Genomic DNA, 26954 nt, shown 5'->3' with positions numbered 1-26954 from the left:
AAATGTACATATCCCATAAAACAAATGCTTTAAAAGCTAAGCCACTGTTTCTTACAACACCATTCAAACCTCAGTAAGCAAGAGTTAACTATGACCTTCAAGAAATGATCTTTGCCTCAGGGTAACTTTTCTATTTTAAGAGCATAGGCCCTCATGGTAATAAAGCGCTAAAAATTCTGCTTTTTTTAAAAAAAGTTTTCATTAACAATAGAACTTTTTCAGGCCAGGAGACCCATCATGCTCTTTGGAGACCAGAGAATGCTTTTCCTTCTCCAGAAACCACATGAAGGCCCATTACTTCTAACACAGCTATGGTGCGGCCCAAAGACTTTCTGATCCACTCCAATGGAGCTGGCAACCCTCCCCCATTAGCTAACAATAAAAGAAAATTAAATCACTTGAGAACCCTACAGCGGCAGCAAAATAGAACCCATGAGATATCCTACTAGCATGTTCAAAGACTTATTTAAAGCCACTTTGGGCCAGGCGTGGTGGCTCATGCCTATAATACCAACACTTTGGGAGGTTGAGGTGGGAGGATTGCTTGAGGCCAGGAGTTTGAGACCAGCCTAGGCAACATAGTGAGACCTCAGCTCTACAAAAGATTGTATAAATATTAGCCAGGTGTGGTGGTGCGCACCTGAGTCCCAGCTACTCCAGAAGCTGTGGTGGGAAGACAGCTTGAACCCAGGAGTTTGAGGCTACAGTGAGCCATGATTGTACCACAGTACTCCAGCCTGGGCGATACAGCAAGACCCTGTCTCCAAAAAAATAAATAAATAATGAAACAAAATTCAGTCACCTTGGATCCGTCTCAGTGGATGGCTTGATGACAGTAAAAACAGTTAGGACTTTTCTGAATGTGCATATGTATATATACATATGACTAAGAAGTTGAAGTGAACCCCTCAATGACCAGCCATTTTATAGTAGAACCTAGAAAACATCAACTTCTTTCAACATGGTGGATCATGCATGTTTCATACCCCACACTTAGAAATCCATACTCTGAGACAAACAGGACTACCACAAGAGAATGACCACGCCTCCAGAATAGCATCTAAGCAACCATCAGGACTTACAGCAAAACTTACATTTTAATGTGGAAAGGGACTCACTCTGCTTCTGTCAAGCCGCCCTTGTCAGCGGCATTATGATTATAAGCAGCCCACCAATGCAGGTCAGACTTTAGGACACAGAACCAGATTCCATTTGGGGGCTAGAGCTAGCACAGCTGTAAACCTCTCCACCCATCACATTCTGAGACGATTAGGCCTGGCGCGGTGGCTCATGCCTGTAGCCCTAGCACTTTGGGAGGCCAAGCTGGGAGGATGATTTGAGCCCAGGAGTCCAAGACTGCACTGAGCTATGATCTTGCCACTGCACTCCAGCCTGGATAACAGAATGAGACCCTGTCTCAAAAGAAAAAAACAATCTGAGGCAATTAAAGGCAGAGAACTGTAAGTGGGTGTCCCCACAGGAACTCCCCCATTCTCCATTTAGTTATCCTTTGGCTTTTGTGCACATGATCTCACGAGACCCTCACAATGACTCTGAGAGGTAAGCAGGACAGGTGTCATCTCCATTTTACAGAGGAATAAACCGTGACTCTGAGGTTAAATGGCTCACTTGCCCAAGGTCACAGGTCATGCAGCTAATTAGCCACCTAACCAGGAGACAGCACTCTGACTCGTGGTCCAGAGTAATCTCCAGGACACCACTTGGGTTCCTGATGTTTTCAGATAAGAGGCAGAAGAGGGTACTGGTTAAGAGCCCACGTTCTGACACAAACAGACCTGCATTCTGGTCCCATCTCCACCACGGACTAACTGCCTGATCTTGTGTGAGTTCCTTAACCGCCCCCAAACCTGTTTCCTTACCTGTACAATGGGGGTGCGGGAGAACAGTCTTACTGCACAGAGTTACAGTGATGATTAAGTGAGATGATGGACATAAAGTACTCAAATTTATGTGCTCGAAACACATGAGTGCCAGGCACAGGGCAAGACCTACAACAGGGATCAAGGAACACAGTCCGGCTCTCTTGGAGCTTAGACTTTAGGCAAACTATACATATAAAAAAGTAAACAGATAAACTACTTACAAAGTGTATTCAGAATAATTAAGGTAACAAGTGAGTGATTGGAGAGAATAACAGGAGGGCCCAATTTTTAAGAGTAGTCTCTGAGCCCTAAGGGATCAGGAAGAGAAATTCCTGTAAAGAAAGGACAGAAAAGCATTCCAGGCATAGAGAATGGGATATTTGGGGGTCACAGCACAGGGAAGCCAGGAACCTAGAGAAGACAAAGGTGACTACAGCGCTTCCTCTCCCAGGATTTGGGGAGCAAGGCTCGCGCTCATGAGGATGATCACAGATATTTAAAAAACAACAAAGATGAGGTTTGAGAGAGGGGATATGTGTTGCCCAAGGTCACAGCTGCTCACAGGAGGAGCTGGGACCAGGACCCTTTAGTATTCTACCTCCAGACTCAGCCTAAGCCCATGCTCTCTAAGAAGGCCTCATTTACACTGAACTCCCCCACGTATTTCACTGACAACTGTTTTCTGTGCCCATGAAGAGTTGCAAGAGCACCTTGAAAACACAAGCAAAAGCATCACATATCAATTTCCAGGCATCTAATCAATTGTGCACCGAAATCCTTACCCTTCTAATCTTATAACACAAGAGCAAAAGCTGCTTAGACCTTACACAAAGGCTCCAAAGCAAAAACAAATTTTGCTTCTTGCAGTAATGAAGAACAGAGGAAACAGACATCCTGGAAGAGCCCATGATCTGTTCCAGGTGAGATGGAACCACTGCTGCACATGAAGGTTCATCTCAAATGAACTGCACTGAAAAAGCTAATTACTTTATCGGATAATAGAATAAATCCCTAAAAGCAGCGGTTCTTAATCAGAGTGGTACCATCCATTCCCCAAAGGGCATTTGGGAGTTCCTGGGGACATTTTGGGGTGACACACTGAACTGCTGGATGCTGTCAGCATTAGTAGGTGGGGCCAGGTATGCTCAATGTCTTGCAGAAGGACATGATGGTCCTACACAGTAAAGAATGGATTACCTACAATATTAATAGCAGCCACCCATACACACTTTCAACACTCTCCCTAAAAGACTAATATGCTCCAACTTTCATGTATCCCCACAGGTCAGTGGCTCTCCCTATCCTTACCATAACCGGATGAAAGAACTTAAGATTTCACAGCTTAGGATCGAAATTTTGGAATCCAATTATAAGTTCATAACTCTAGCATGGAACCTGGTGGCAGCATAAGAATAAGTAAATACTTAGTAAGAAAAATAAAAATAAATAATAAATAATAAATAAATAATCATTAAAAAAATAAAAAATTTTAGTAAGAGACAGACTTAAGAAATTTTAGCAAAAAAAAGAACCCCCCCAACACACAAAATTCTGTAATTTTAGAGACACTTCTTATAGTGCTTTTCAGTTCAAAACCAGATACTCATTACAGTTCTTTTAAACACTTAACCAGTCATCTTAAAAATATGGCTAACTCTCTGGACTAAATTTCATAGGAAATATTATTAATTTCAAAACGCCTAATTCTGATCAAATGCCTCAAAGAGCCAAAGGCAATCAAGTCTTGCATCTCACTCAGGGCAGAGTTCGATGAGGTCAGAAAAGCTCCAATGATATCCAGAAGTCTGTTCAGAGATTAAAATACCCTAACAATTCACAAGCTACTTCTAAGTGTTACCCTAAATTAATCACTAATACAGCTACTCCCCCAACACTATTTCACAAATTAAAGTTTATAGAATTAACAAAAAACCAAACCAAATTAAAAAAAAAACCCAGGCTATTTATAGGGGAGGGGGGAGATAACCCAAAAGTCAACCCTGTTTCACAGTGGCTAAAACAGTGATCCAACTGATATTATCCTCCATAAAGTACCCTAAAGGCAGGAGAAATCTTTCCCCCACACAACATCTAAATTTTCCCAACTTACCCAAAAGAATTTGAAAATGTAACTTCTTCACTCAACTTGCCAATTAGTAAATAGCAGTCCCACACCTCTTTTGACCAATTTTCTAGAAGCCTGACCTAGCAGACAAACCTGTTTTCCTCCTGCCAGGTCTTTTCTGTCCCGCCAGTAGGAATCTGGGAAATCCCCCTCCAACCTTTCGCTGGCTTGTCACCAGAAGTTCATAAAATGAATTCATCCAGATTCTTTGAATCCTCCTTTTCCCCAGTCATGTGCCAACTATCAGGCAACAATGCCCCACCTTGACCGGCTCCTTGTTACAAAAACATGCAGATTCACAGGAAGACCAAGCACTTAGCATGAAGCAGAAGAAAAAAGATGGAGGGAGGTGAGAGTCGTGGAGCCAAGCCTGCTGCATGCAGCATGGGTGACCGGAGCCCTGGTCCTGCAAAGCCCCCGCGAGCTTGGCTGGCTGGGCCCTCCATACAGCAGCCACACCTGTCTATGCCAGCCGCCTGCCGACTGCTCCATTTTAAACATTTCAAACAGATCTCCAGCACGGTGGCAAAACTGGGCACCTCTCTCTCCCAGCAAGAGTGAGAGCCCTAATCCAGGCATCACTTGCCCCTAATTTTATTTCATTTTCACACTCTGTTTAGGAGACACTGCTTGCTCCAACTGGCTCCAGCTCTCCGTTACCAGTGAGGCAGGCACAGTGCTGCAGTGGCAGAATGGAAGCACCAAGGCTGACATGCTATCAGCCAGACAAAACCTCTTCACTGAGGGTGATGACAATAAATGGGACTCTAATTGGCAGGCTTCGCTCTGCCCTTCCACAAGTGAACACACGCCGGGAGTCCTAAAACGCCAGGCTCCGCAGCCTTACAGAAAGCCTCGCTTCCAGAAGGTAGGTATCCCATTCATCCCTTGGCATCGGGAACCAAATGGAAGGCAGGCAGTTCCCGGTCGTGCACTACATTCCCAAACCTTGGCACGCACGCGAAGGCTTGGGGCGCCCTGGTACGCCCTCCCTCCGAGGCCTCCACCACCCGCGGACTCACCACTGTGCGAGCTGAACCACCTGGGTCCGATGTGCAGAGGTAGAGCATCCGCCAGCGAGGCTCGGGAGCCCAGGTACAGCATCCCGTCTCTATGGTGACCGCCGCCCGTCTCCTGGTAACCATTGCCATGGGCATAGGTGGAGTCGGACGTGGACCCTCCGCCGCCGGGAGCCCTCTCGGAGTCGCCGGTGCCCCGGGAGGCAGGGGTGTAGAGGCCAAAGGGCACCCCCCCGGCGGTGCTGGGGTCCATGCCCATGCCTGCCACCGAGCTGACCGAGCGGCTGCGCAGCCCCATGGCCCCGCCGCCCGTCCGGTAGTGCCCGAAATGGGGCGCCCCTCCCGGCGGCGGCACGGCGCTGTCATCGGTGGAGACGCCCGGAAAGGGTCCCCGGGAGCGGGCCGCCGTGCTCTGCTTGCCCCCCATGCTTGCCCGAGCCCCGGTGGGGCGGGAACCTGGAGGCCGAGACCCTCCCCCACTTCTCAGCAGCGGGGGGAGGGCTGGGCGAGCATAAAGGGGGAAGGAGTCAAAAAGGAGACCCGAAGGGAGAAAAGGAAAAAAAGCAAAAGAAAAAAGGAAAAAACGGCGGGGCGGAAGAGGCGGGCGGGCGGGGATCCCAAACTCAGAATTTCAAACGATCCAAGCCAAATGCATGTTTCCCCTCAAGGTCCAAAGAGGCGCAGTCCGGCGCGGGCTCCGCGCGCCACAGGCCGCCCCCGGGCTCCGAAAGCCAGGGGGAGCCGCAGGGAAGGAGGGAGGGAGGCGACTGCGAGCGGCGGGCGGGCGCGGGGAGGCGCCGGAGGAGGCCGCCAGCCCCGCGGGAGGAGGCGGAGGAGGGCCGGGGGCGCCAGGCGCGTCCCCCGCCTCAGGACGCCGCGACCATGGACGGCGGCCCGGATACCTCCAGGCCTCGGGCTGGCCGCGGCGCTGGGCGGCCAGGCGCAGCAGGGGAAGCCGCGGTCGCGTCGCGTCGCGTCGCGTCGCGCTCTCGCTCCAGCAGCCCGCCGGCCCGGCCAGCCGCGCCGCCCAGCTCCGTCCCGGGCAGCGCTCGCCGGCGCTCCTCGCCGCCGTGGAGACAATGGAGGGCGGTAGAGCGCAGGCGCGACCCGCGCCTCTCCCTCCCCCCCGCCGGGTTAACCCTTTCGCGGCCCCTGCGGCGCCCCAGCCGCTGACGCCCTAGCGGTTCCCACCCACCGCCCGCCCCCGGCTGGCCTGTAACCTGGGCGGCCTGAGGCACTGGGCGTTAGCCTCAGAAACCAGCCGTCTTTAAAAAGCAAACCCTTCTTAAGTCCCAGAAAGTGGCTAATTATTCAAGGGGAACCGCGCATGGGGGAGGAGCGGCAATGGTTCGAGGGGTGGGAAGGAAACACCGGGAAGGAGATTTACTCCCTACGCCTACCTGACTCTGAGGGTCACCGGTTGAGCTCCCCTCCTGGCACAAATTTGCCCCTACAGCACCCTCTGGTGGACGTGCTGTCCATTCTTTAGGGGGTTCCCTATCCAAGCACCCCTCTCGTCCGGAATCTCAACATTTGGCGGGGTTTAGCTGTTTGGGGGTAAACAGCGCCATGGGGACACTTGTGAATCCGGGGTTTTGCTGACACGAGGTCAGAACTTCCTATTTGGGGCTTAAGCAAATGAGTAGATTCCTTAACTAAAATGTAATTTTCAAAATCAATAGGTGTACCATAAAAAGTGAATAGATATGGACATGGAAATACAACAATGCAGCTAAAAGTGATTATAGAAACCTTCGGTCCAAGGCTGGAGCCCTGTGTTTGTTTACCATGGGCAGTGTTTTGGCCCACACCACAGGCCAAGGACACGTTGACCAAGGCTGCATCATTTTGCAAGGGAGTATTCCTTTGCTACCTCAGTCCCTGTCTTTCTCCTACATCCACATTCATTCATTTAAGAATTGTTTTTCTTTTTCTTTTTTTTTTTTTCTTTGAGACGGAGCCTTGCTCTGCCGCCCACGCTGGACAACCTCTGCCTTCCAGGTTCAAGCGATTATCCTGCCTCACCCTCCCGAGTAAAAAAAAGTCTTGTTAGAAATTTGAAAATCAGGCCAGGTACAGTGGCTCAGGCTTGTAATCCCAGTACTCTGGGAGGCCAAGGCGCGGGAGCGGGGGGAAATCACCGGAGACCAGCCTTGTAAACATGGTGAAACCCCATCTCTACTAAAAAGAAAAGAAAAAAAGCCAGGCATGGTAGCTCACACCTGTAATCTTACCTACTCGGGTAGCTGAGGCAGGAGAATGGCTTGAACCCAGGAGGCAGAGGTTGCAATGAACCAAGATCACATCACTGCACTCCAGACTGGGCAACAGAGTGAGACTCCATCTCAAAATATACACAATATATATGTATATACTAGTATATTGTGTGTATATGTGTGTATACACACAATAGTATATATATGTGTGTGTGTGTGTATATATATATATAAAATAAAGATGGGAGTTTATATAAAATAGGGAAACTCCCATCTTTACTATGTATATACACACACATATATAGCAAAGATGGGAGTTTCCCTATTTTGCCCAGGCAGGAACTCCTGGCCTTAAGCGGTCCTTCCACTTTGGCCTCCCAAGTGCTGGGATTACATCGTGAGTAACTGTGACTGCTGAACAACTATTTGTCAAGTGCTAGGTGCTGGCCGTATCATGAAGTCCCTGGCTTAACTGACTTCCACCTATTAAATGACCCCAGATACTTCTAAAGCAGGGGTAAAACAAAGTGTAGAGAAATATTAAAAGAAAACCAAAAAGAGCAAGGCTAGCCTATCACAGATATTGATTGTTCCAGTGGGGCCAGCCTGTAAACAGAAGGAAAGCTATTGCAAGCATGAAATGCCTGGAGGTGAACAAACAGCCCTGTAGAAGTAAGAGGTTTTTGCTAGAGAAATAAAAATAGGAAGAAACAAAATGTGCCAACATTGAATAAATTACTGTAGGTGCCTATATGACTATGTGTATACCTGAAGAGAAAAAACAAGAAAGCTTAAATTTAGTCCAATTTCCTCCTAGAAGAAAGACTATGGTATCAGAAGAGGAGGTAGTTCAGTACTATTAAGAGAAAAGGTAGGAGACCCCTTAGAAGATCCCTATTTATTAGATAAATACAAGATACCCGTCGTAACTATCCAAATAGCTTTGATTTATCCATTCACTCAACGGTTTTTTTAGTGCACTTAACAAAATATTTAGTATGTAATAAATTCCAGGCACTGTAGTAGGTTCTGATATACAGTGCTGAACCAGACAGATGAAGTCCATGTTCTCACAGAACTTCGTAAGAAACACTTCACACCCACTTGAATGGCTATAATCAAAGAGAAGAAGGGCAAAAGTAAGTATGGATGAGAGGTGGAGAACTGCAACCCTTGTACCTCGCTGGTGGAAATGTAACATGGTGCAGTTGCTTTGGAAAACAGCCCGACAGTTCCTCAAAAAGATTAAATGTGTAACTCGATCAAGACAATTGCAAGTGGGAAAAAAAAAAAAAGATTAAGTGTGGAGTTACAATATGACCCAGCAATTCCACTCCTACCTAGGTATAGTTCCAAGAGAAAGCAAAACATGGTCAGGCACGGTGGCTCATGCCTGCAATCTCAGCACTTTAGGAGGCCAAGGTGGGTGGATTGCCTGAGGTCAGGAGTTCAAGATCAGCTTGACCAACATGGTGAAACCCCGTCTCTGCTAAAAATACAAAAATTAGCAGGGCGTGGTGGCAGGTGCCTGTAATCTCAGGTACTCAGGAGGCTGGAGAATTGCTTGAATCTGTGAGGTGGAGGTTGCTTTGAGTCGAGACTGGGCCATTGCATTCCAGCCTGGGCAACAAGAACGAACCTCCATCTCAAAAAAAAAAAAAAAAACCACACACACACAAACACACACAGAGAAAGAAATGTAGGTAAATGTTCAAAACAGCATTATTCAAAAGGGCCAAAAAGGCCAGACGCAGTGGCTCACGCCTGTAATCCCAGCACTTTGGGAGGCTGAGGCACAGGGATCAGGAGATCAAGAGATCGAGACCATCCTGGCCAACATGGTGAAACCCTGTCTCCACTAAAATACAAAAAATTAGCTGGTCATGGTGGCACATGCCTGTAATCCCAGCTACTTGGGAGGCTGAGAAAGGAGAATCGCTTGAACCCAGGAGGAGGAGGTTTCGGTGAGCCAAGAATGCGCCATTGCACTCCAGCTGGGGCAACAAGAGTGAAACTCGAACTCAAAAAAAAAACAAAGGGGGGGTCCAAAAAGTGGAAACAACCCAAATGCCTGTCAATTAATGAAGAGGTAAACCAAATGTGGCATATCTATACAATGAAATATTATTCAGCTATAAAAAGGAGTAAAGAAAGGACTGATTCAAACATGGAAGAATCTTGTAAAATCATATAAAATAAAAGAAGCCAGCCATAAAAGACCATATATTGTATGATTTCACTTATGTTAAATGTCCAGAGTAGGCAAATCTATAGAGACACAAAGATCAGTGGTTGCCATGGCCTGAGGGGAGGGGAGAATGGAAATGACTACTAACTGGTTTCTGTTTGTATGTATGTATATATGTATTTATTTATTTATTTTGAGACAGAGTCTTGCTCTGTCACCCAAGCTGGGGTGCAGTAGCACAATCTCGGCTCACTGAAAACTCTGCCTCCTAGGTTCAAACAATTCTCATGCCTCAGCCTCCTGAATAGCGGGGCTTTTTTTTTTTTTTTTTTTGGAGACCAGTTTTCACCATGTTGGCCAGGCTAGTCTTGAACTCCTGGCCTCAAGTGATCCATCCGCCTCAGCCTCCCAAAATGCTGGGATTACAAGCACACCTGGCCTTGTTTTTTGAAATCACATTTTTTTTGTAATTATATGGATTTCTTTTTGAAAATGTTTGGGAATTGGGTAATGGTGATGCTTGCACAAACCTGTGAATATACTAAGAACCGTTGAATTACACACTTAAAAGGGTGAATTTTATGGCATCTAAGTTATACTACAATACCATATATCTCAAGAACTATTGGTGGGGCTTGGTGGCTCACGCCTGTAATCACAGCACTTTGGGAGGCTGAGACGGATGGATCACTTGAAGTCAGGAGTTTGAGACCAGCCAGACCAACATGGTGAAAACCCGTATCTACTAAAAATATAAAAATTAGCCAGGCATGGTGGTGCAAGCATGTAATCTCAGCTACTGGGGAAGCAAGGCAGGAGAATCGCTAGAACCTGAGAGGCAGAGGTTGCAATGAGCCAAGATCACACAACTGCACTCCAGCCTGGGTGACAGAGTGAAACTCCATCTTAAAAAAAAAAAGAACTGGCCGGGCACGGTGGCTCAGGCCTGTAATCCCATCACTTTGGGAGGCCGAGGTGGGCGGATCACGAGGTCTGCCCAGGATGGAGACCATCCTGGCCAACATGGTGAAACCCCATCTCTACTAAAAATACAAAAATTAGCCGGGTGTGGTGGCGCGCGCCTGTGGTCCCAGTTACTCGGGAGGCTGAGGCGGAACCCAGGAGGTGGAGGTTGCAGTGAACCGAGATTGCACCACAGCACTCCAGCCTGGCGACAGAGCAAGACTCCATCTCAAAAAAAAAACAAAAAACAAACAAAAAAAAGTACTGAAGCAGACAATGACTATACACTATGATAAGTAAGCCTAGAATGGTGGCTAACATGTAGTAGGCACTCAATAAATATTGTTGAATGAATGAATAAATGAATGAATGAAAAACTAAGTGGTATGAGAGAGAAAGAGCACAGTGCTGAACAAAAGGCAAGAGGCAGGCACAGACCATTCCAAACTGATGCCTGATAAGTGAGTTGGAGATTGGCCAGGCAAGGAGGCAGGGCAGGGAAAGACATCTGTGTTTCAGGCAAAGGGAACTGCCCGGATGTGAGAGAGCATGGCATATTCAAGGAACTGAAAGAGGATATATTGCTGCAGTGCAAGTGGGTGGCAGCCAAAGATGAATCTGGTCCTCAGGGCCAGGCAAGCAGTTCCTGCGAGCCATGGCAAGGAGTGTGGACCACATCCCAAGGGCATGGGGAGCTGGAAAGCCTTTTTTTTTTTTTTTTTTTTTTTTTTTTTGAGACGGAGTTTCGCTCTTGTTACCCAGTCTGGAGTGCAATGGCACCATCTCTGCTCACCGCAGTCTCCGCCTCCTGGGTTCAGGCAATTCTCCTGCCTCAGCCTCCTGAGCAGCTGGGATTACAGGCACGTGCCACCGTGCCCAGCTAATTTTTTTGTAATTTTAGTAGAGACGGGGTTTCACCATGTTGACCAAGATGGTCTCGATCTGTTGACCTCGTGATCCACCCGCCTCCGCCTCCCAAAGTGCTGGGATTACAGGCTTGAGCCACCGCGCCCGGCCTGGAAAGCCTTTATCATCATTAGATGCTGTCTATCTAGCACCACCATCACTGGTGCTATCATTAGCACCAATAAGAATGTCCTCCCAGGGTTCTGAAGCCCGCAGTCACCTACCTGGACTGAGATTCTCCCCAGGCGCTGAGGATGGGGCCATGGCGCCCCGAACCCTCCTTCTGCTGCTCTTGGGGGCCCTGGCCCTGACTGAGACCTGGGCGGGCTCCCACCCCATGAGGTATTTCTACACTGCCGTGTCCCGGCCCGGCCGCGGGGAGCCCTGCTTCATCTCGGTGGGCTACGTGGACTACAAGCAATTCGTGCGCTTCGACAGCGACGCCGCTAGTGGGAGAGGGGAGCCGCGGGCGCGGTGGATGGAGCACGAGGGGCCGGAGTATTGGGACCGGGACACACTGACCCTCAAGGCCAGCGCACAGACTTACCTAGGGAACCTGCGGACCCTGCGCGGCTACTACAACCAGAGTGAGGCCGACCCCCCCAAAGACGCATATGACCCATCACCCCGTCTCTGACCATGAGGCCACCCTGAGGTGCCGGGCCCTGGGCTTCTACCCTGCGGAGATCACACTGACCTGGCAGCAGGATGGGGAGGACCAAACTCAGGACGCTGAGCTTGTGGAGACCAGGCCCGCAGGGGATGGAACTTTCCAGAAGTGGGCGGCTGTGGTGGTGCCTTCTGGAGAAGAGCAGAGATACGCGTGCCATGTGCAGCACAAGGGGCTGCCCGAACCCCTTACCCTGAGATGGGAGCCATCTTCCCAGCTCACCATCCTCATTGTGGGCATCGCTGCTGACCTGGTTGTCTTTGGAGCTGTGGTCGTCGGAGCTGTGATCACTGCTGTGATGTGGAGCAGGAAGAGCTCAGGACATTTTCTTCCCACAGCTGGAAAAAGAGGGAGCTACTCTCAGGCTGCATGCAGCGACAGTGCCCAGGGCTCTGATGTGTCTCTCGCAGCTTGTAAAGCCTGAGACAGCTGCCTTGTTTGTGTGTGATTGAGATGCGGGATTTCTTCACGCCTACCCTTTGTGACTTCAGCTTCTGGCATCTCTTTCTGCAAAGCCATCTGAATGTGTCTGTGTCCCTGTTAGCATAATGTGAGGAGGTGAAGAGACAGCCCAGCCCGTGTCCACCATGACCTCTGTCCCCATGCTGACCTGTGTTCCCTCCCCAGTCATCTTTCCAGAGAGGTGGGGCTGAGCATCTCCATCTCTGTCTCAACTTCATGGTGCACTGAGCTACAACCTCTTACTTTCCTACTGAAAATGAGAATCTGAATATAAATTTCTTTTCTTAAATATTTGCCATGAGAGGTTGATGGGTTAATTAAATAAGTCAGTTCCTAAAATTTGAGAGAGAAAATAAAGACCTGAGAAACTTCCAGAAAAAAAAAAGAGAATGTCCTCCAGTACTTTGGGAGGTTGAGACAGGCAGATTGCTTGAGCCTGGGTTCAAGATCAGCCTGGGCAACAGCAAGACCCTGTTTGATAAACAATACAAAAATTAGCCAACTGTCTTGGCATGTGCCTGTGGTCCCAGCTACTTGGGAGGCTGAGGTAGAGGTAGGAGGATCTCCGGAGCCCAGAGAGATTGAGGTTGCAGTAACTCATGATCATGCCACTGTACTCCAGCCTGGGTGTCAGAAGGAGACCCTGTCTCAATAATAAAATAAAATAAATAAAAGGAAAAAATAAATTTTGATAGGTGATAGATAAAACATACTACACGCACATTAATGGTCACACAGTCAGTAAGAGCAGAGCTGGGCTCTTAAGTTTTACGGAGAATATGCTCATCAAGGAATTTTTTTTTCTTAAGACAGGATCTCAGTCTGTCAGCCAGGTTGGAGTGCAGTGGTACAATCTGGGCTCACTGCAACCTCTGCCTGCCAGGCTTAAGGGATCCTCCCACCTCACCGTCCTGAGTAGCTGGGATCACAGGCATATGCCTACCTTACATGGCTAAGTTTTGTATTTTTTTGAGACAGTATTTTGCCATGTTGCCCAGACTAGTCTTGAACTCCTGCGCTCAAGCAACCCTGTCTCGGCCTCTGCAAGTGTTGGGATTACAGGTGCGAGCCACCACATCCAGTCAAGGAATTCTTCAGATGACAATTTTGTTTTCTCTGTATGCTTCCCAAAGGGGTGAAAAAGACTAAATCTGCTTAACACTGTATTTCTTTTTGTGAATTAATTATTTGGCCTTAAGTTTTATATTCCAGTGTGCTTATTATTTTAAGCTCACCTTTCCCATAGCTGGCACCACTGAACAGCTGAGATCTTGCACTGCAAAGGTGAAGCCCCTGCTTTCTGGAATATGATTACCCTAAGTTTAGGTGCCCTGTGGGACCTGAATGGTAACAGCATTTCATGCCTGTAATCCCAGCACTTTGGAAGGCAAAGGCGGGTGGATTGCTTGAGGACAGGAGTTCAAGACTAGCCTGACCAACATGGTGAAACCCTGTCTCTAGTAAAAATACAAAAATTAGCTGGGCATGGTGTCAGGCGCTGTAATCCCAGCTACTCGAGAGGCTGAGGCACGAGAATTCCTTGAACCCAGGAGGCAGAGTTTGCAATGACCTGAAATCGCGCCACTGCTCTCCAGCCTGGGCAACAAAGCGAGACTGTCTCAAAAAAAAAAGAGCCGGGTGTGGTGGCTCAAGCCTGTAATCCCAGCACTTTGGGAGGCCGAGGTGGGTGGATCACGAGGTCAAAAGAGCGAGACCATCCTGGTCAACATGGTGAAACCCCGTCTCTACTAAAGACAAAAAAATGAGCTGGGCATGGTGGCGCATGCCTGTAATCCCAGCTACTCGGGAGGCTGAGGCAGGAGAATTGCCTGAACCCAGGAGGCGGAGGTTGCGGTGAGCCAAGATCGCGCCATTGCACTCCGGCCTGGGTAACAAGAGCGAAACTCCGTCTCAAAAAAAAAAAAAGAAACAAAGAAAGAATAAAGAGAAGAAAAGAAAATGAAAATGTCCTGTTATTTCCTTTTGTACTTACATAAACTACTGACCCACCTACCACAACAGTCAGGAGGAGAAAGAGCAAGGCCCTTTGCAAATGCGGTGCTTATCTATTCTGTTATACAAAACCTGGGACTGTTCAGAAAATAGAGGACATGGCCTGTTAGGGCTACTCCTGAGAAGTAGTGGGAAGTTCCTGTCCACCTCCCTGTCTCTGTGAGCCAGAGGAAGGCAAGGGTTTCCCATGGCTTTGGAGGGCATCCCCAGCACTCCCATCACCCTCATTGGGGGTGGACAAATGTCTTTTTTTTTTTTTTGAGCCCATTGCCCAGGCTGTAGTGCAGTGGTGCGGTCTCGGCTCACTGCAACCTCCGCCTCCCAGGTTCAAGTGATTCTTCTGCCTCAGCCTCTCAAGTAGCTGGGATTACAGGTGCGCACCACCACCCTCAGCAAATTTTTTTGTGTTTTTAGTAGAGTCGGGGCTTCACCACGTTGGCCAGGCTGCTCTTGAACTCCTGACTCCGTGATCTGCCTGCCTTGGCCTCCCAAAGTGCTGGGATTACAGGCGTGATCCACCGCGCCCGGCCGACAAATGTCTTTTAGGGAGAAACTTCCTTCCAGGACCTGTCAGAGCTCTTTAATTTTATTGTTTTGCTTGAAAAGAGACAGCTTAGAGAAATCAAGATAATGAGTAACCAAAACACATAGCCAGGAGGTTGAGGACTGGAGCATGTTCATTAATATTTGTTGATTTATGAAGGGAGGGAAATTATTACGGGGGCTCACGGCAGGGGTCCAAGGTTCCCAGATGTAAACAAACTGAGTAGTCAGCCAGCTCCAAATTCTGCAGACGGGCAAACAGAGGACCGGAAAGATATAAAGGATCATGTTCAAATTACATGGCTAGTTGCTGATAAGAGCCAGCCAGGGCCCTGAATTTCTGGGTTTGCTCTGTACCCTGCTTTCCTGCAGCTTGGCTAGCAAGTGTCCTTCTGAAAAAACACGGTTTCATGATAAAGCCCCTGTGGCCTGTTCAGCAAGCTGGGATCTATTTGACAAAGGACCCTCAGTGGTCCCCAGCCTCTGATTCAGATGCAAAATCCTAAGTCCCCCAACTGATGGAGCAGACCCCCCTCGGGCCAAGGGGCCCCCAGAGAAACCTGAAAAACTGAATTTCTGGCCATCACGGGAAAGAAGGTCATCGTACCCCCTCCCTTTTGGAGTTTAGGCACAACTGAGCAGCATCAAGGTTAAAACAGAGACCATAAGACTGACAGAACAGATGCTTTGTGGCAATAAGATATCAAATTCCAGCCTGACTTTGGTATAGCATCATAGGACAGATAGCAGACCCTGAAGGAAATAAAAATATTTTACCCCAAAATAAATTTCTTTGACATATTTTGAAATGGCCCTTCAAAGCATTCTGTTGTGGGGAAAATTTTGCATCTTTAGAGAATGCAGCTGGGACTTTCCTGGATTTAAGAGGCTAAGTGGCCGAGAGTGGTGGCTCACACCTGCAATCCCAGCACTTGGGGAGGCCATGGGGGTGGCAGGATCACTTGAGCCCAAGAGTTAGAGACCAGCCTGGGCAACACAGTGAAACTCCATCTTAATTTTTTTTTCTTGAGACAGGGTGTCGCTGTCTTGCCCAGATTGCAGTGCAGCGGCACCATCTCAGCTCACTGCAACCTCTGCCTCCCAGGTTCAGGTGATTCTCCTGCCTCAGCCTCTGGAGTAGCTGGGACTATAGAAATGTGCCACCACACCCAGCTAACTTTTTTTTTTTTTTTTTTTACTGAGATGGGGTTTCACCATGTTGGCCAGGTTGGTCTTGAACTCCTGACTTCAAATGATACACCTGCCTTGACCACCCAGTGTTTGGATTACAGGTGTGAGCCACTGCTCCTGGCCTTTTTTTTTTTTTTAATGACATGGAGTCTCACTCTGTCACCCAGGCTTGAGTGCAGTGGTGAGATCTCGGCTCACTGCAACCTCTGCCTCCCGGGTTCAAGCGATTCTCCTGCCTCAGCCTCCCAAGTAGCTGGGATTACAGGTGTGTCCCACCACACCCAGCTAATTTTTTTATTTTTAGTAGCGATCCGGTTTTAGCATGTTGGTCAGGCTGGACTCGAACTCCTGACCTTGTGATCTACCTGCCTTGGCCTCCCAATTTGCTGGGATTACAGGTGTAAGCCACCACTACTGGCCAATTTTTTTTTTTAAGAGAGAGATAAACTGAGTCTGACACCTTTGAAGGCCCTGAGAAATTTACTGCCTATTCTCTCTGAAGGCTGGTGCCTATGAGCCTTCCTCTTCTTAACAAGAGCCTTGATCTCTATGGCTTCCCTCATCTTAAACATTTCTTTCTACTAACTTCAGGTTTTTGGACACAGTTGAACTCTTTTAACCAATTGCCAATCAGAAAGTCTTCGAATCCACCTATGACCTATAACTCTGCTCCCTCCAAGACATCTCGCCTCTTTAGGCTGAACCAATGTATACCTTCCACCAATGTCTTGGGTACACTTTCTCAGGACCTCCTGAGACTGTTCCCCAGGCCACGGTCACTCATATGGCACTCATGTGGTCTCAGAATAAACCTCTTTAAGTATGATACAGAGCAGCAGTTTGGGAGGTCAAGGTGAGTGGATCACTTGAGCTCAGGAGATTGAGACCAGCTCGGGCAACATGGCCAAACTCCATCTCTACAAAAAAATGCAAAAACTTGCCATATGTGGTCATGTGTGCCTGTGGTCCCAGCTCCTCAAGAGGCTGAGGTGGGAGGATCGCTTAAACCTGGGAAGTTGAGGTTGCAGTGAGCTGAGATGGAACCACTGCCACTGCACTCCAACCTGAGATCTGGTCTCCAAAATATAAACAAAAAGTTTGGCTTTGATTTTGTTTAATTTTTTTTTATCAACATGGAAAAAAACATTTACATGTGGATCTCAGGCTCGAATAGCAATGAAGAAGCAGCCAGAGAGCGCTGGATGTTGCTCCAGAGTCCCCACTCTTTCTTTTTCTTTCCTTTTCTTTCTTTCTTTCTTTTTTTTTTTTGAGACAGAGTCTCACTCTGTTGTCCAGGCTGGAGGGCAGTTGCGTGATCTCAGCTCACTGCAACCTCCCCCTCCAGGGTTCAAGCGATTCTCCTGCCTCAGCCTCCAGAGTAGTTAGGATTACAGGGCACCCACCACCACACCGGCTAGTTTTTGTATTTTTAGTAGAGATGGGGTTACTCCATGTTGGCCAGCTTGGTCTCAGCCTCAAGTGGAGACTCGTGATCTCAGGAGAGCCACCTGCCTTGGCCTTCTGAAGTGCTGGAATTACAGGTGTGAGCCACTGCGCCCGGCTGAGTCCCTACTATTTCATGACAGTGTCATGACATATGGGTGGGAGACTCCAAAGAAGGACTTGAGGAGGTAATTGGAAAGGTGCTTCTGCTCTTTCCCCAAAATTCTGCTGGACCTTTTTTCCACTGGGAGAACAGAGTGCACCAAGGACTCGAAAGTCAAAGTGCTATCTTTGCCTATGAACCGTGACAGGCAGATTTTGAGAACTAGATAAATATGAACTAAAGAGATGGGAGTGGGGGAGGGTTGCAGAAACGCTCAGGCATGATGATCTTAGAGCCCACTCATTTTGGTGGGAAGCAAATTACCAAGCTATGTATACATAGACAGACAGCTTTAAGAGCTGTATCTCTATCTGTAACTTTGTCCAAAAGGCAGGGCTCTTTTTTTTTTTTTTTTGAGACAGAGTTTTGTTCTCTGTCGCCCAGGCTAGAGTGCAGTGACCAGATCTCTGCTCACTGCAAACTCTACCTTTCAGGTTCAAGCCATTCTCCTCCCTCAGCCTCCTGAGTAGCTGGGATTACAGGCGTCTGCCACCACACCCAGCTAATTTTTGTATTTTTAGTAGAGACAGGGTTTCACTGTGCTGGCCAGGCTGGTCTCGAACTACTGACCTCAAGTGATCAGCCAGCCTGGGCCTCCCAAAGTGCTGGGATTACAGGTGTGAGCCACAACACCCGGCCAGCAGGGCTCTTCTTAATCAGTACTTGCCAACTTTTCCAGTGGTTCTCTTTCTTTCTTTTCCTTTTCCTTCCTTCCCCACCTTCCCCCTCCCTTCCTTCTTTTTTTCCTTCCTTCCTTCCTTTTTTTCTTTCTTTCCTTCCTTCTCTTTGGCCATTTTGCCCAGGCTGGTCTCCAACTTCTGGCCTCAAACAATCCTCTCCCGTTGGCCTCCACAAATACTGGGATTACAGGTGTAAATGACAGTACCTGGTCTGTTAATTAGTTATTCAGCAGATTTTTACTGTGCACCTACTACATCCTGGTGTTGCCCTAAACGGAGGAAGCTGAGGCAAAATGAACATAAACAGAGAATTTATTTGGGCCAAACCTGAGAAAACAATGTAGGAGCATAGATTCAAGTTGCCCTGAATACACACTCCAGTTAGCAACGGTTACAGTCAGTTTCCAAAGAAAAAGAAGGAGCAGTTCCTAAGGTTTTTTACCAAGAATTTACATCAAAATAGCATAAACTACCGATTGGCTATACATTGTTTTTGTATCACAAATTCCAGATACGTGAAGATAATGAATGAGGTAGCTAGTCAGAAATAAAATGACTTTTATTTTTTTTTAGAGACAGTATTTTGTTCTGTCACCCAATCTGGAGTGCAGTGGTGCGAACATAGCTCACTATACCCTCAACCTGCCAGACTCAAGCAGTCCTCTCACCTCAGCCTCCCATGTAGTTGGGACTACATATGCTCACCACCACACCTGGCTAATTTTAGTTTTTTTTAAGAGATGGGTCTTGCCCTGTGGTCCAGGCTGGTCTTGAACTCCTGAACTTAAATGATTCCCTCAAATAACAGGTGTGAGCCACCACGTCCAGCCTTTGTTCACACACTTGATGGTGAAGTGTTTTTGTTTTTCTTTTTTCTGTAGTGTACCCTATCGATATCTTAACATACTGAAAAGCCCACATGTCATGTTCTTCAAGATGCCATTTGGGGTCGCCCATTTAGGGTCTTCTCTTCTGATATACCACTTGCAAGACTGTTATAATATACAAGTTTTCCTGCCAAGCACATTCCTATTGCAAAGTAACCAATTGTCCCAGTTTGCCAGGAACAGAAGGATTTCCTGGGATAGAGGACTTTTTGGTGATGCAATGCTAAAATATGAAGTGGGATCAGGCATGGTGGCTCATGCTGAGTCCCAGCCACTCCAGAAACTGAGGCTGGAAGGATCACTTGCTTGAAGCCAGGCGTTAAAACCACCCTGGGCAACATAGCAAGACCAACTCTATAAAAAGTAGAAAAAAAAATAGCTGGGCATAGTAATATATGCTTGTAGTCCCAGTTACTTGGGAGGCTGAGGGAGGAGGATTGCTTGAGCCCAGGAGTTGGAGGCAGTGGTGAGCTATGCTCACACCACTGCACACAAGTGTGGGTGACAAAACGATACCCTGTCTCCAAAAAATAAAAAATAAAAACAAAACATGAAAAGGTCTAAGCAATAAGTTAGTCACTCTCATCTGTCAACAAGTCTGTCTTCCCCCTTACACCCAATACTCCAGGAGGGAAGAGACCACACCTTCTTATCTTTATTCATACAATGACTTGCACATACAAATACTGCTAATATTAACAACAACCACAGTTTGTTTTATTTTTATTGATTTCCTGGCTTCTAGAACCAAATTAATAGTTTGTAGTTGAGCATTTTCTACATCCCTGGCCCTGTGCTTAGTTCCTTATAACAACCAAATGAGGTAAGCCATTTTTCCGTTCCATGGGGAGACTGAGGCTAAACCAGTTAAGTCAACATTTAAGAGGGTGGACCTGAAGAGGGAGCTTAATCACCCACCGTGTTAGTACAGTGCTTCTCAAGCTTTTTGATCTCAGAATCCCTTTACACTATAAAAATTACTGAAGATCCCAAAAAGCTTTATTTATTTATTTATTAAGACAAGGTCTTGCTCTGCTGCCCAGGCTTGAGTGCAGTAATGTTATCCTAGCTTACTGCAGCATCCTTGTGGGTTCAAGCAGTCCATCCACCTCAGCCTCCCAAAGTGCTGGATTACAGGAATACGCCACTGTGTCCAGCCTCCAAAAGCTTTTATATGTACTATATAGAATTAAAAAATATATTTATTCTTTCTTTCATTTAAACATTAATTCACATGATTTCTTTCTTTTTTCTTTTTAAGATGGAGTGTCACTCTCTAGCCCTGGCTGGAGCAGAGTGGTGTGATCTTGGCTCACTGCAACTTCCTCCTCTGAGGTTCAAGCAATCCTCCTGCCTCAGTCTCCTGAGTAGCTGGGACTACAGGAGCCTGCCATTACGCCTGGCTAATTTTCTGTATTTTTATTAGAGATGGGATTTCACCATGTTAGGCAGGATGGTCTCGATCTCCTGACCTCGTGATCCACCCACCTCGGCCTCCCAAAGTGCTAGGATCACAGGCGTGAGCAACCGTGCCTGGCACGAATACATTTTAAAATGAAAAAGAACCATATTTTCCAAAACAAACAAACAAACAAAATCTGGCAAATCTGTTTAATATTTGGCTTATTAGAAAACAGCTGTGTTGCAGGAGGGGGTATAGATCAGAGGTAGAGCATTGGACTGCAGATCAAGAAAACGAAAGCAGCTGGATTCTCACATTCAAGTCTACCTTCAATCCGTTACGGGAGGTGCTGCCTTATTGTATGAAACAACAAATTGCACATTCAGACTTTGAAATATCTTGATGGGATAGGCATGAGGAGAAGAGGTATATTAGGTTTGCACGAATGTTTATTTATTTATTCAAATAAAGAGCAGATGGAGTTTCGCTCTTGTTACCCATGCTGGAGTGCAATGGCGCGATCTCGGCTCACCGCAACCTCCGCCTCCTGGGTTCGGGCCATTCTCCTGCCTCAGCCTCCTGAGTAGCTGGGATTACAGGCACGTGCCACCATGCCCAGCTAATTTTTTGTATTTTTAGTAGAGATGGGGTTTCACCATGTTGACCAGGATGGTCTCGATCTCTTGACCTCGTGATCCACCCGCCTCGGCCTCCCAAAGTGCTGGGATGACAGGCGTGAGCCACCGCGCCCGGCCCCAATTTTTTGAATTTTTTAGTAGACACGGGGTTTCACCATATTGGTCAGGCTGGTCTCGAACTCCTGACCTCAGGATTACACGCGTGTTCGGACCGGGTCTGGAGGAGTGCCTAGGAGTCCAGAGAGGAGTTAGTGAGGACAATAGACACGTCCCCTTACCCAAACCCAAACCTGCGAGCTCTTCCCGGGTCGTCCACGCTTGCTCGAGCTTGGACTACAACTCCCGGCAGAGCTCGAGGCAGGGGGCGTGGCCGCAGCCGCGAGGAGCGTCGGTGACTCAAACCGAGTGACGGAAGTGAGCGAGGGCGTGCCTGTTTGTGGCAGGAGCGTGCAGCAATTGGAGGAACCAAGAAGAAGGGGCGGAGGCTGTTCTTGGATCAACGAATAGCTTGCGTTCAGAAGCAACGGGGGGACGGGCCGTGCACGACTGACTCTAGGGCTGTGTGGGGCTCATGGTCCCGGGGTTCTGGGGACGGCGGGCTTGGAGGGCGCAGTCCTAGGGCTGCGGCAGCAGGGCGGGGTAGATGGCGGCGCGATGGAGCAGCGAGAACGTGGTGGTAGAGTTTCGTGATTCCCAGGTGAGCTGGAGGCCGAGTGGAGCCGTCTGGGCATGCGTCCTCCCCACATCCCCTCCCCTACGCGTCTGTTTCCGTCCCGGGGGCTACTGGGAGACCCTCGGCTCCGAACTGAGGAGGTGGGTGGGGCTGACCTGAACTCTTAGACCCGGGCGGATGAGGGGATACTTGACCTTTGGGGACAATCGGGCGGGGAGGGACGGAGTTTCGTGACTCCCCACGCGGGTAGGGTATTGGGGTCCTCCTTGGGACACTGAGGCAGAGACTGCGCAACGTGATTGCTCAAGGGAGGCTTCCCACGATCAGGGTGCGGAATGAGGGGATGACGGCTTCCCGAGGCCCCAGCCGCCCGTGGCGACTTGAGGCAAATCTCTGGACTCCTATGAGCCTCAGCTGCGCCAACTTAACCCTGTTGGGGTGAATTCGTTGAAACACTGTTTGCAAAGTGCCAGTTGTAGCGTCTGCCCGATTAAGTGGTTCTTAATGCCATCATAGTGGAAGATACCGTGTGGTGGATAGGAGTGTACACTGCACGTGTGCCTGAGTTCGAATCCCGCAGCCCTTACCCTGTCATCACTCTCTACATGTCAGTTTTCTCACCTGTAGAAGGGAGATCGTTGTACTTATAACATTGGCCTCAATATTTTATATTTTATTTTATTTTACTTTGTTTTAAACAGGGTCTCACTCTGTCAACCAGGTTTGAGTGCAGAAGTGCGAATCACTGCTCAGTTTGGCCTCTACCTCGCAGGTTGAAGTTATCCTCCCACCTCGGCCTCCCAGTAGCTGAGACTGCAGGTGTACGCCACCACGCCCAGCTAAATTTTTTGTTTTTTTTGGTAAAGATGGGTTTCCTATGTTGTCCAGGCTGGTATGGAACTCCTGGCCTCAAGTGATCCTCTTGCCTCAGGCTCCCAAAGTGTCAGGATTACAGGTGTGAGCTGCTGAGTACAGCCTCGTGTGAAGATTTTGTGTGGTCATATATTTAGGATGTGTGGCACGGTGAAGTGTGCATGCTAGCCCCCAAGAAATGTTAGCACTTACTAGGGAGTTTTACCGTTTTTCTTTGCTGCATCTTCCATATGCCAGACCTCCTTTAAGGCGATTTATCTACATCTTTTTCTAATTCATACCATGCAAGGTAGGTATTACTGCTTTTTTCCCAAAGGGGAAACTGATCCCCTTTTGACTGATCCCAGTGACTTGGCTAAGGCTTCCCATGATGTGGCCAGTGGTATTGGGCTTTGGATGCTGGGTCAGATCCCAGAGCTCTTGTTTAGCTTGTTAGACTACTTTACTCATAGTGGGTAGCTCTGAACCTGTCATATACATCCTCTCCTGACCTAGAACAGTGTCTTGGTGATTCTCTCCAATTTAAAATTTATTTATTTATTTATTTTTTGAGTCAGAGTCTCACTCTTGTTGCCCAGGCTGCAGTGCAACGTCACGATCTTGGCTCACTGCAACCTTCGCCTCCCAGGTTCAAGTGAATCTCCTGCCTCAGCCTCCAGAGTAGATGGGATTACAGGCATGGGGCCACCACTCCTGGCTAATTTTTTATTTTAAGTAGGGATGGCATTTCTCCATGTTGGTGAGGCTAGTCTCGATCTCCGAACCTCAGGTGACCTGCCTGCCTCGCCCTTCCAAAGTGCTGGGATTATAGGTGTGAGCCATGGTGCCAGCCTTTAAATTTATTTATTTACCCTTTTTTTTTTTGAGACACAGTCTTGCTCTATCACCCAGGTTTGTAGTGCAGTAACATGATCTCAGTTCGTTGCAACCTCTGCCTCCCAGATTCAGACGATTCTTGTGTTTCAGGCTCCCGAGTAGCTGGGATTACAGGTGTGTGCCACCATGCCTGGCTAATTTTTGTATTTTTCTGTAGAGATGGGGTTTCATTATCTTGGCCAGGCTGGTCTTGAATTCCTGGTCACAGGTGATCTGCCTGCCTTGGCCTCCCAGTGTGCTGGGATTACAGGTGTGAGCCACTACAACTCGCCTATTACTTTTTGCAAAGACAGGCTATCACTGTGTTGCCAAGGCTGGTCTCAAACTCCTGGCCTCAAGCGATCCTCCCACCTTGGCCTCCCAAAATGTTGGGTCAACAGGTGTGTCACTTGCTTCATTTATCTAACTAATATTTATGGAATACCTTCTGTGTGCCACACTTTTATTCTCTCATTTATTCAACAAGGATTTACTGAGCTCCCATCAGGTATACACTATGCTAGGCCCAGGTGAGATTATACTGAGCGAGATCTGGATTACAATAAGTAGGCAGTGTGGTTTCTTCTTTCCAAAAACCCATCCTGTCTTTTGCCAGAGGATGAGTGAGTGGAGGAGCCACTCACCACATTGCTCTGGGGTGCCCTCTGATCAGTAGCATCCACTGAGAATTTGAGCAGTAGCATTTGCATTAAGGATCCCCTAGTACTGTCAGCACGGAGTCTCCTGCTCTCCCTAGGGAGGCGCCAGACTCCTAGGGAAAAGGAACCATATCCCTGTTTCCCTCCTTGTTAATTGCTTTCACTGGGGAGTAGGACAGAATAGAATCGTGTATCATGCCTCTCAGCCTGCTAATTTGGAAGCTGCTAATCTGCAAATGCTTTAATTCTCACAGAAACCCAGGTAGTCTCACCCCTGCCTCTTTAGAGAGATGTAATTGAAGAGACCTGCAGAGAGGGTGCTGACATATATTAGGATGCTCTGAAGTTGTAGCAGATGATTAAACCAGAACAGCAGTTGTCATAGTAAGAGAACAAAGTAGATTGGGTAATTTTACTGCCTTGGAGTTTCTGTGTTTTGTTTTCATTTTTTTTTTTTTTTTTTTTTTTGAGAGGGAGTCTCACTCTGTTGCCCAGGCTGGAGTGCAGTGGTGTGATCTCAGCTCACCACAACCTCCACCTCAAGCAGTTCTCCTGCCTCAGCCTCCAGAGTAGCTGGGACTATAGGCACGCACCACCATGAGCAGATAGTTTTTGTATTTTTAGTAGAGATGGGGTTTCACTATGTTGGCCAGGCTGGTTTCAAACTCCTGACCTCCCAAAGTGCTACGATTACAGGTGTGAGCCACCGAGCTGGGCTGATTTTTCTATTTACAGGGCTTTCTCTTTGTGTGAACTAGTATGCTTTTGTGGGCGATTCTGGTGGTGATTGGAAGGGGCAGGAACCCATTTTATTAACTATTTCGTTAATGCAGAAAGAAAAAGTTAAAACTCTTCATATTGCGTTTCTGAATAGGAACAATAAACTTTTCAAAACACTCTCCATGTTTTAAATAATACTTTAATTGAATTAAAAAATGTTTAACTAAAATACTCAATTTTTTTTTTTTTTTGCTTTTTCTTTTTGAGATGTCGTTTTGCTCTTGTTGCTCAGGCTGGAGTGCAATGGGGCGATCTCAGCTCACTGTAACCTCTGCCTCCCAGGTTCAAGCTATTCTCCTGCCTTAGTCTCCTGAATAGCTGGGATTATAGGCATGTGCCGCCACGCCTGGCTAAATTTGTATTTTTAGTAGAGACTAGGTTTCTCCATGTTGGTGAGGCTGGTATCGAACTTCCAACTTCAAGTGATCTGCCTGTGTCATCCTCTCAAAGTGCTGGGATTACAAGCATGATCCACCACTCCTGGCCAGGCCTGGCTAGTTTTAAAAATTTTTTTATGAGGATGGGATCTGGCTATTGATGCCCAGGCTGGTCTTGAACTCCTGACCTCACAAAGGCAGTCCTCCCACAGTCTTGGGATTACAGGCATGAGCCACCACTCGACCTGGCTTCTTTTGCTTAGCCTAGTGCTTTTTTTTTTTTTTTTGAGACGGAGTTTCACTCTTGTTACCCAGGCTGGAGTGCAATGGCGCGATCTCGGCTCACTGCAACCTCCGCCTCCTGGGTTCAGGCAGTTCTCCTGCCTCAGCCTCCTGAGTAGCTAGAACTACAGGCGCGCACCACCATGCCCAGCTAATTTTTGTATTTTCAGTAGAGATGAGGTTTTACCACGTTGGCCAAGGTGGCCTCGATTCTCCTGACCTGGCGATCTGCCTGCCTTGGCCTCCCAAAGTGCTGGAATTACAGGCGTGAGCCACTGTGCCTGGCCCAGGCCATTTTTTAAAACATACATTTTCATATACCCCTCAGTGAAGATCCTTCAATGGCATTCTATTGCCCTGAGAAGAAAATAAAAATTCCTTTTTTTGGACTATTTTGTGTACTGTTCTCTGCACGCTTCTGGGATTATTTCTTATATCACATTGCTTCTCACTATCTATTAATTTCACTTTCCCTCTGCCATAGGGTAAGCTCTGTGAAGATGGAAACCTTGTTTATTTGGCTCTTGTGTCCCCACTGCCTAGAATAGTACTTGGTATTTAGAAGATGCTCAACAAATATTTGATGAATGAATAAATTTCAAAAACCAATTATGTTGACTGGTCATGGTGGTTCACACCTGTAATCCGAGCACTTTTGGAGGACAGGGCCTGTGGATCACCTGAGGTCAAGAGTTTGAGACCAGACTGGCCAACATAGTGAAACCTCGTTTTTACTAAAAATACAAAAAATTAGCCGGATGTGGTGTCGGACGCCTGTAGTCCCAAGCTACTCACGAGGCTGAGGCAGGAGAATCAATTGAATCTGGGAAGCACAGGTTGCAGTGAGCTGAGATCGCGCCGCTGCACTCCAGCCTGAGTGACCGAGCAAATTTCTGTTTAAAACAAAAAACCCACAAAACCCAATTATGTCAACTAATAATTTTAACAGGAATTAGGAAAAAGTATTTCAGTGTCCACAGTTCTGAAGGTGTTATGTTAAAATAGTTTTAGATTTATAGAAAACTTGACAATATCGTACAGAAAGTTCCTGTATACCCTAACC

At 47.6% G+C, this 26954-nt stretch overlaps 2 protein-coding genes and 1 pseudogene across 29 annotated transcripts in view; 2 read left to right on the top strand and 1 right to left on the bottom strand.

Moving 5' to 3' along the window:
- The window catches only part of ZNRF1 (zinc and ring finger 1), a 122180-nt gene extending 116072 nt beyond the window's left edge, over positions 1–6108 (bottom strand). For 5 of the 7 annotated variants that reach the window (XR_013530173.1, XR_013530172.1, XM_003735326.6 and 2 more), the window contains exon 1: positions 5031–6108. Coding sequence is in view for 3 of the 7 variants with exons in the window: in XM_003735326.6 (XP_003735374.1) it covers positions 5031–5454 (424 nt within the window). In the remaining 4 variants the exon portion in view is untranslated. Of the gene's footprint in view, positions 1–4101; positions 4317–5030 lie in introns of those variants that run through there. The other 2 variants (XR_013530175.1, XR_013530174.1) reach the window with 2 other exon arrangements.
- Positions 6109–11428: 5320 nt separating this feature from the next.
- On the top strand, positions 11429–12523 carry LOC100400495 (patr class I histocompatibility antigen, A-108 alpha chain pseudogene; annotated as a pseudogene).
- A 9385-nt stretch (positions 12524–21908) lies between these two features.
- The window catches only part of WDR59 (WD repeat domain 59), a 118727-nt gene continuing 113681 nt past the window's right edge, over positions 21909–26954 (top strand). For 13 of the 22 annotated variants that reach the window (XM_078357758.1, XM_078357757.1, XM_078357755.1 and 10 more), the window contains exon 1: positions 21909–22089. In XM_078357758.1, coding sequence (XP_078213884.1) covers positions 22036–22089 — 54 coding nt within the window. In that variant the 5' untranslated portion in view covers positions 21909–22035. Of the gene's footprint in view, positions 22206–26954 lie in introns of all 22 variants that reach the window. The other 9 variants (XM_078357756.1, XM_035281985.3, XM_078357750.1 and 6 more) reach the window with 1 other exon arrangement.

The sequence above is a fragment of the Callithrix jacchus genome, chromosome 20 (genome assembly GCF_049354715.1).
Source record: "Callithrix jacchus isolate 240 chromosome 20, calJac240_pri, whole genome shotgun sequence".
In the NCBI taxonomy this organism is placed as follows: Eukaryota; Metazoa; Chordata; class Mammalia; order Primates; family Cebidae; genus Callithrix; species Callithrix jacchus.
This window is presented reverse-complemented; position numbering and strand designations above follow the sequence as displayed.